The sequence below is a fragment of the Enhydra lutris genome, unplaced genomic scaffold (genome assembly GCF_002288905.1).
Source record: "Enhydra lutris kenyoni isolate GAN:26980312 unplaced genomic scaffold, ASM228890v2 scaffoldscaffold2, whole genome shotgun sequence".
Lineage (NCBI taxonomy): Eukaryota > Metazoa > Chordata > Mammalia > Carnivora > Mustelidae > Enhydra > Enhydra lutris.
The window spans coordinates 41,141,283-41,151,029 of NW_019154086.1; the positions used below are offsets into that span (position 1 = coordinate 41,141,283).

A 9,747-nucleotide genomic window follows, 5' to 3' on the forward strand; every position below is an offset into this window, starting at 1 on the left:
TTTAGCATTTTCACGGCCAAATAATGTCACTTCCATACTAGATAGCTAAATCCTACTTTTTATTCTTGAAAAATCCACCTCCAGTATAGCATCAATTAGAAACTTCATACTGTTCTAGTTCCTTGCTCTAAAGTGGAAATAAACCATAGGAACTAACGCCAGAATTCAGCTTGCATGGTAAAAATAGTTCCTGGTTTGGCTTGATCTTGTTTCCTCTTGCTCAGGGAGAGACTCTGGAGCAACCAGTCTTGCATAAATTAATGGAGAATATTGCCCATTCTCTGTGTATATTACACGATTATATTTGCAATAAACTTTGAAGAAAAGACTCAAATGTGACATATCATAGAAAGTTATTAACATGTTTCTTATTTTTTCCCCAAACTAGTGATTATCACTTGAAAAAAAATAGATTGCTGTATAGTTACCCTTATAAAATATTACTTTCTATATCTAACCAGTTTGAATGAGTACATATTACTGATGGTGATGTAAAAAGTTGTACAAAGTTGAGAGTACCATGTGCAATATGAACCTTTAGTGGTTAACTGGCATAGATGGGATACATCTTTTCATTGCCACTCTATTTTCAAGAATTCTAAAACCAGAGAGTGATATCAACTGTGACCATCTTCATGGAAACATTTTTTTTCCTAATATGAACACACAGTTCTAAGAACTACACTTGATACTAGGAGGAAGCGAAAACTCTGTACCTAGAGAGGAGGAGATAAATTTGTAATTAGTATTTCACGTTGAAAAAAAAAGAGAGAGAGAAGAAATGTGAGTTGGGAATGTCTGAAATCTGATGGTTTCATATATAGTTCACAAGTAATCAAAAACACCACAAGTTCAATGTCTTCCTTTGAAGTTTGCCAGTTACTCCCCAAGCCATCTTAAACTGATGCTGTTCTTTAAGGACCATAGCCTTCTCCAAGCTGCTTCCTGGAAAGAAGTATGTTTTGGTACTAACTATACCAGCACTTATTCACCAGGAGTCCAACACACTTATTGTATCTTGGCCCCAAAAAGGAGCTGTCTGGAAGGTTTCAGAGCTTGGGAGTGTAGTTCTGTTGCCAGTCCTTTAAAAGTTCTGAGAAAACTTCACAATCAACAAATAAAAACATCTAAATGCCAGGCCCATCACCAAAGAAGGTTAGTGCTATTTCCATTGTCAGCTAAAGCAAAAAAAAAAAAAAAAAAAAAAAAAAAAAAAATGATAAGCATATGGGCCAATTGAAAGGTTACATCTTTCTTTTGGAGGTTGTTTGCTTCTTAAAGGTTAACTTGAATGCTTGACTTTAAAAAATCAAAATCATCAGCTGCAAATGCTTAAAGCAGTTGGGGGTAGCTTTTGAAGAAGAAAACAAAGGATCTGAAATGTTTGAAAATTACTTAACCCCCATATAAATGGTGCTTGTATATTTAAATGCTTACTCTGTAAATGTACACACACACATATCACAACTCATTTCTCTTCATTTCTCAAATATGATTGCTTGTACTTAGGCATTTTTGTTGACACAATATAACTTTTTAATAACTAGTCAGTTCTTCTAATCACTTGATAGTACCGAGAATACAATGCAGTGGAAATATGAATCAGGATGGCTTTCTGCGTAAACCAAAATCCACAGCTACACACAGAAACTAGCCATTTGCAGCATATTCAGCTCCTGCTAAATAGGGTCTAACAATATATCTCGCTGTTCACATTCATGTATTTCAAAACCTAATAGCCCATGAAGAAAAGTATGAAGAATACATCTCAAGAAGCAGACATTAAAGGTACCAGCAAAATAATAGACTACATTTAAGTTTGAAGCATTATTTTAAGCAACCTACATCATTAATGACTTTTTCTTTGTGGTGGGTGTTGGGGAAGAGAATGCATAATGGGCATTGGCATAAATACTGCCTTCTACTGTAAAAGTTCCTTTCCTGTGAGGGAGATTATTCACAAACACACACAGTATTCCTCGAATGATTTTTTAAAAAATTATTTGGCCAAAGCCAAAAAAAAAAAAATCTTTTAAGTGTGAAGTAGTTTTGAAATAAGTATTAACCCCTAAAATTTATATTTAAAATATCCTATAAATGACATATCATAGTATATTTAATTATTATACACAATGATATTAAAGTTAGAAAATCACCCGAAACATAACAAATAGTGACACATTTGTATTTCCAAAATTGAAGTAAACTGCTTTTACGAATGGTCAAAGAAAAAAATGCACTCGTTTACTATCTTCATAAATGTACTAACAAAGTTAAAAAATACTGTTGTTGTTATTATGATTATTATTATTATTATAAATACTCATGGTCAGGATCCCAGACATTTTGATCTCTGTGGGAAGGGGAAGGATTATTAATTGAGGTGTTTATCTTTCTTTCTTAGAGAGATGGAACTATCTTCATTCCTCTATTTTTTTTTTTTAATTATTGGGCTTAATGTCTAGTGTCACTTCAAATACTACACTGTTAATCAATCTGAAACCTCCAAAGCCAACCGGGGACAGCTTTTGGTCTCACAAATTTTAGGAGCTAGCAGCATTTCTTGTTTAGGTATTCAGCTTCCTTAAATCTCGCTGAACCTTGCAAGGTGGCGCTCTTTTCACGAAAGGTTGATATTTACTCTTATAATCACAGTAGTATTTTTTAAAAAGTTAAACGCCACCATCTTCCAGTTTTTCATGTGCTACATCAACTGCACCATTCCCCTCCTTCATCAAATGAAAACTTTGTTGGCCAAAAGTGACAAATACAAATGGCAAGAGATAAAAAGACATGTCAACAAAGGATTTTTTAAAAGAATTTAACGTTTTGATTTTGTAATTGGTCAATGATATACTCTGAAAAATTAACGTCTCTTTGAAATAGATGTCAGTGTCTTAAGGGGTTCTCATACTTTTGCAGGGTTTCCCCCCTCTTACATTCCTTCTCAGAGTCAGTATGGCCTATGTTTTCCTGAACACACATAGTATATTTTAAAAAGCAGGTCCAGGTTCGTCCTTGTCCACAGTGAGGTCAGTTTCTGCCTCCTGCTCTGACACATCCACACCCTTGCAGCTACAGCCAAGGCCCTGATTTGTGATTTCCCCTACGTTGTCTGCTTAATGGGGCGATCATGCAAGCTACAACCAGAGACAAAGAAGCTCGCGTTCCTACCAGCACAGCTAACTTCGAAGGAGCAGCATAGCTTGCAAATCTATCAAACTAAACTGCAAGAAAGACAATCTGATTTAGAGAAAAGGCGTTCTGCTACAGTCATTAAGCACAAGTAATTTAGATTTTTTATATTGTCTCCTCATTTACAAATTTACTGTATCAACGCCAGCCAATGGAACGAATTTCTTAAGTAAATGAGAAATAAATAAAAGAGATAGAAAGATAATCAAATTACAGAAAATAATTCTCTTCCCTAGATGTATTTTTGAAAGAATAACAGTGGCAAAATTATAGGAATAATAACATATCATAGGAAGTAATTAATTTAAATTAGCATCACATTTGAAGAAATATAAGTAAACCACTTTATGGACGTTTACTTTTGTACAAAGAAGGAAGGTCTGTAAAAGCATGCATCAATATCCTGAAAATTAGTTATGGCCATAAATGGTTTAATTGAAGACAGCAATTTAAAATATGATATTGTAAATCTGCAACTCGGTTTCAGCCCAGAGAATTTAATTTGGGGGGCAGCGGAACCCTCTGCTTCAAGTTCATTTGCAACACTGCAGAGTGAGCCCCCAAGCTTCTGACAATTCACCTACATTAATATTGATGTCGCCTGTGCAATCTATTTCTGTTATTTTTATGGTTGTTATTCTACGTCTGCAAAGGTCATTTAAATTATACAGCGGCCGAAAATTTGTTTCATAAATTTTGATATAAATACTAATTACACCTTCTCGGAGAGCCAGCAGGGTAGCGTTCATTTATCACGTTTATACGACCTGCAATGACAGAAAGGGAAGGCGAGGGAGACTAGAGAAGCTTTTCTAGAGACCCACTAATGCTGGCCGAAGAGGCAGCAGGTTGCTGGGGGTGAAGAAGAAATTCCTACCACAATCACTGAGATTTAAGAATCTTTAATAAGGTACGAAAGGTTACCAAACAGTTCTGGAAACTAAAGTGTACATACGAGTTTTTCTAGCCATAAATATTGAATAGCTGTAACATGAATAAACCGGCCCTTTACATGCGGATAAATATGGAAACTAGGAATTATATACATTATGTGGTTGTATCTTTTGCCAAAAGCAACGGACAGTTATAGTTTATATCTTTTTTAATATCACTTTACATAAACAAATGGAACAGTTTGACACGCAGATCCAGGCTCGTACTATACGAATTCTTGACAGGACGTGAAACAACATTTTACTGCACTAAAGTACTTAGACTTTGGGACGAGAAATGTTTGCACTTTATACAAAAAAAAAAAAAAAAGCACATTAATACCAATAATATTCTGTTAGGTCGACGTGGAGACTGTAATCGTACAAAGTAATTCACATTTTGGTACACATTTACTAGAACATTCTTGCCATTCAGTACAAACAGTTGGCTTTCGGCCGCCCACCCCCCACCCCCGCCCGCCCGCCCGCCCGCCCGGCCCCTCCCCCTCCCCCAATGCAAAGACCACAACGCCACGAACCCACCCGCCCGCTCCAACCGAGATAGAACTATTTACAGAATCCAACAGTACAGTTTTAAGCTAATAATTCTGTATTTACAAGAATGCAAAGTAAAACAAAAACAAACAAACAAAACAGAAGCCCAGAGAGCCTGTTCGATTTCCGACGAGAAACTGGCCCTCAGTCGGGGTTGGCAGCACTCGGACAGGCAGCCGCCTTCTCCTCGACCACCCTCCCGCCCCTTGGCTACCAAACCTTTGCCGCCAACAACAACAAAAAACAAAACAAAACAAAAACAAAAACAAAGGAAAAAGAAAGAAAGAGGAAAGAAAATAAAGAAAAAAAGGAAAAAATAATAAGGGTTTGGGGCTTTCTCTTACTCGGTCCTGGGTCTATTGGCAGGTTTAAAAAAAAATAGGACTGCGGTGTCTGGGGCGGGGGGATGGGGTAGGGGCTGTGTTGATTCGCAGGGTTCATTCAGTAATATTTTGTGTACGTGTGTGTTCAGTCTCTTAAATAGGGTTTTGTTCCGTGTTTTGTTTCTGATTTTAAACGTACCATTCATTAAAATTGGAAGAGAGCGCGCTGTGGCCGGCTGTGTGGTGGACTGCGGAGGAGGAAGGCGACAGGGAGCTGGTGGTCGGGTTGTCTGTGGAGGGAGACACGATGGTAGGCGGCGTGGAGGACTCGTAGCCGGAGCTGGCGGCGGGCGAAGGCTGCGAGCCCTGCGAGGAGGATTCGTGGACCTGCGGGAATAAAGTCGCGTTTTTACGGAGATAAAGAGCCCGTGCGGCGGCAGCCTAGGACGGGTGAAGGCCGCGTGCCGTCTCCCCACGCAGCCGCTGAAGCCCCTTGAGCTCATGGGAGGCCTGACCCGCCTGACTTAGGCTCGGTTGCCCGCCTCCGCCCTGCATGGCTCCAGGGAGAGACAGCGCCCCCGGGACTCACAAAAGAAAAATAGATCTGGGAAGGGGGAGGCAGGATTTGAGGCAAGAGCCGGCGAAGGTCCCTCCTGCAGCCGTTGTACTTTGCTTGCGCAGATTTAGGTAAGCAAACGATTAGGTCTGTGCGCAAGAGCCCAGCACTTCTGCCAAGGCTGCCAGCTACAATGGCGGCAGCCCCAGCAGAGTCAACGCGCTGGTACAGCCCTGGCTACCCCCCTACCTGGGCCAAATTCAGTCGCGTACTTCCTTCTTTTTACTTTCATTATTTAAAAGTAAACTTAAAACACCCTTGGGTGCCCTCATGACCCTTTCCAGCCCCGCCCTCTCTGCCCAGCCGCACTCAGCTAAGTGGAACCTTGGCCTTTCTGCCTCCGCCAGCTCCTTTCACCACCCGGCTGCCACTCGCCGCTGGGCCCTGGCAGAAGAGCAGAGCGGGTCCTGGCTCAAAGGCGGGCAGCGAGAGCGCGGCGATTACCTTCATGTGTTTGCGCAGCGAACTGGGGTGCGTGTAGGACTTGTCGCACATCTTGCAAAGATAGGGCTTGTCGCTCGTGTGCACGTGCATGTGCTTCTTGCGGTCGCTGCTATTGGCAAAGCGTCGGTCACAGCCTTCGAACTCGCACTTGAAAGGCTTCTCCCCTGGTGCGAAGGCAAGAAAGAAAGAAGTCTGATGATAACAAATCCTGCGGCTATTTTTTAAATTTTAAACAATGATTAAAACAAATAAAAAAATAAAAAGACAGCAGCTCAGTGTTAGTACTTTGCAAGTTCAAAAACCTGGGTCTTCAACAAAGTCGTCTATCTGCAGTGGAATTATAAATATCTGAACTACTTTAACTCCTAATCCAATTACATCCATATTTAATTTTTTATTATTATTATCAGTAATGGTAGTTTTTCTAGACCCCAGAGTGGCTGCAGGTCTGGCTGCTGGCTTTTCTGCCCAGAGCTATACAGACGACTTCGGGAGGCTTCTACCTAGCTCTTGCTTTCTAATTTTCACATTGAGAACTGATTCTCCTGCTGTTTTGCTCTTCTCTCCTCCCCCTACCCCCTCCCCGACGCTCCGCACCCCCCTCGTCGCCTCCTCCACCCCACCCCACCCTCTACTTACACTCACATTTTATAAGGTAATCTGGGCCGAGAGCTCGGCGCGGCAAATTCTTCCTTCACTCTGGCTTTAAACCCCAAGTTCCAAACGCGGTTTACAGACATCACGCAGGCAAACCAGAATAGGGGAAGCAGACAGGATTCCTGGCCTTGCTGGCGCTAGGAGCCCGGAATGGCCTGCCGGCTCAGACCACAGCCTTGAGCTCGCCGCGAACTTTTCTTTTAACTGTTCCTGTCTGATCTCTTTATTTTTAAAGGCTAATACAGAGCATTCGGTGTTTTAAAAACTATCTCATAAAATCTAATCGACAAAAAAGGACTTCTCCGCCTTTATTGGCTCTCCCAATTCTTCAAGCTTACTCAAAAACAAGGCAATACTAAAATTGGGCTCTTTAAATATGCATAAGCCTCCAAAAGCCTCCTCAGGCGCAACTTACTTGCTTTCAATACCCCCCCCCCTTCGGTTTTTGTTTCTTTCTCTGCGCCTTCATCCTATCTCCACCAATTTCCTTAGTTTCTTCATTTGACCACATCTTCACTAAGGTGCCTAGAGGAAGATGGTAGCCAGAAGCAACGGTTAGATTTGTCTGCAGCTGGAGCTGCTGGCGCCTCCGCCGCCGGCAAGGACCGGCCACCTCTACTGGCGTTGCGCGCTGCAAGGGCTCCACAAAGCTGGACTTGTCTTTCTACACTCCCAGCCTTTTTTTAGCCCTCATGTAAAAATCTATATTCCTAGATACCTCTTGTCCAATCCTCTCTATACCTCTTCGTAAGTTCAAGACTCAAACTAAAACCAGCGCACGCTTTCACTGCCTGCCTGCTGGAACCTGACGCCCAGAACCAACCACAGCCCGGTTTGTGCACCCCGGCGGCTGACTTTTAAACTTCGGGTCCCAGGCCCAGGATGGGGGGTGGGGGCTCAAGAACAGCGGTTCCGTACCTGTGTGCGTCCTTTTGTGGATCTTTAAGTTCTCAGAACGCGCGAAGACCTTGCCGCAGCCAGGAAAAGGGCAGGGGAAGGGCTTCTCGCCCGTGTGCACGCGGATGTGGTTGACCAGTTTGTATTTGGCTTTGAAGGGCTTGCCCTCGCGCGGACACTCCTCCCAAAAGCAGATGTGGTTACTCTGCTCAGGTCCGCCGACGTGCTCCACGGTGACGTGCGTGACCAGCTCGTGCATGGTGCTGAAAGTTTTGTTGCACGACTTTTTGGGGTTGGCCAGCTGCTCGGGCTCGATCCACTTGCAGATGAGCTCCTGCTTGATGGGTTGGCGCATGTAACGGAAGAAGGCGCCAGCGCCGTGATGCGCGGCCATGTTCACGTTCATGGGCCCGTAACCGTGCAGCTGCGGCGCGGCATAATGCTCCGAACGCGGACTGGTCACCTGGCCGTACTGTTCGGGCCGCGGGTACATGTCCCCGGAGAAGCCAAGCCTCATCTGCCCGTTGACCACGTTGGGCGACGCGTGGCCCGCCGCCTGCTCGTGAAGGCCAGGGAAGAGGAGGTGGCCCGCGGCGTCCGTGTGACCGTGTGGGCCCCCGAAGCCTCCGGCTGAAGCAGCGAACAGACTGTGTTGAGCGCTGGCTGCCGCTGCCGCGTCGCCAAAGCCCCGGTTGCGGAACAGAAAGTCCCGCGTGGAGTTGAAAGCTGCGCTCGAATAGGAGCCGACGTGGCCCGGGTGGTGGTGATGGCCCAGGGCCGCGGCAGCCGCGTAGCCGGGGGCCTGCGACGTGAAGGCCGTCTGGCCGGCGGAGGCCAGCTCATGAGAGCTGGGGTTGAGCTTGAAGGCGCCCATGCCGTCGGCGAACGGGTTGATGCCCAGGCCCACGTCGCGCTCGGCCACGTCGCCCGCCGAGTGGTGGCGGGACGCGCCAAAGGTGGTCACGCCGATCGCGGGGTACTGGGGGCCGGCGTCCAGGAGCATCGTGGCTGCTCGGGGCGAGCCCCGGCCTCCCCCGCCCCCCCCACCCTCGCCCGCCGAGGAGGGAAAATCAGGAGGAGGAGGAGGAGGAGGAGGAACGGGAGGCGGAGGAAGAGGAAGAAGAAGAAGAGGAGGGAGGAGGAGTCGACCCACCTCGCGAAGTCCTAGCCCGCAGGCAGCGGCGCGACGCGCCGGGACGCCCGCCTGACCAAGCGCTGGGAAGCGGGACGGCTCCGGGCCGCAGGCAAGGCGGGCTCCCGCGCCCGCCAAGCAAACCCCGCCGGCCCGGCTCGCACTTTTCGCCGCTCAGTCTCTGCCGAGAGGACCCTGCGTCAAGGCTGCCCAGGGAAAGGCGTGGAGCATCTCAGCCCCCCAAAAAAAAACTTCCTCCCGGATTTGTAGCATAGAGGAATGTGAGCGCCGGAGCCGCTACTACTCGCCCTTTCTCCGCCTCGCGCCGTATGCCCCTCCTTACTTCTCCACTAGCCCCTCGCCCTTTCTTTTCTCTCTCTCTCCTTTCTCTCAGGCTCGCCTTCTCGCTCCTTCACTCTCCTTTTTCCCCCTCTGCTTTTTGCGGAAAAAAAGGCGGGGGAGAAAAAAGAAAGAAAGAAAAAGCCAAAGAAAAGGCGCAAATCATGCACAATATTGTCTTTTGCGGTTTATCTTCCTGGGGAGAAACTTTCACCTCCTCAGCCGGGCGGTGAGCGCGAGACTGATAGCAGCAATCATTCCTGCAGATAAATGAATTGAAAGGACGACACCTTCCCCCCCTTGATGAATGGGAGCAGGGGGAGGTGTCACGTGCTGCTGACGCGGGCGCCCATTGGTGTGCCCGCTCTCCCCCCGCCTGCAGCCGCCGCGCCAACGGAGGGCGCGCCGAGGCGCCGCGCGCCGTTCATTGGCCCGCCCGCCTCATCAATCCCAGGTATTGTAAAGCGCTTGACATCCCCTTTTGACAAACAGGGCTGCCAGGAGTAGCAACTTTTTTTTTTTTTAAGCCAAATTTTTCCCTCTTCTCATGGAAAAATTGTTTCGCCACGATTCCTTTTCCTTCTTGCAGTCATATACACTCTCTCCTTTTATCCCCCCTGTCTCTCCCATTCCCTCTCCTTCTCCCATTCCCTCTCA

At 46.1% G+C, this 9,747-nt stretch overlaps 1 protein-coding gene across 1 annotated transcript; it reads right to left on the minus strand.

The window, feature by feature from the left end:
* Positions 1 to 5,134: 5,134 nt before the first annotated feature.
* Positions 5,135 to 8,622, minus strand: LOC111149626 (Zic family member 1). The gene is made up of 3 exons (XM_022506800.1): positions 7,641 to 8,622; positions 6,066 to 6,229; positions 5,135 to 5,392 (listed from the first exon to the last, which is right to left on the minus strand). Exons 1-3 carry the CDS (start codon positions 8,620 to 8,622, stop codon positions 5,195 to 5,197), a joined length of 1,344 nt encoding a protein of 447 aa, XP_022362508.1. The 3' UTR covers positions 5,135 to 5,194.
* Between the last annotated feature and the right edge of the window lie 1,125 nt (positions 8,623 to 9,747).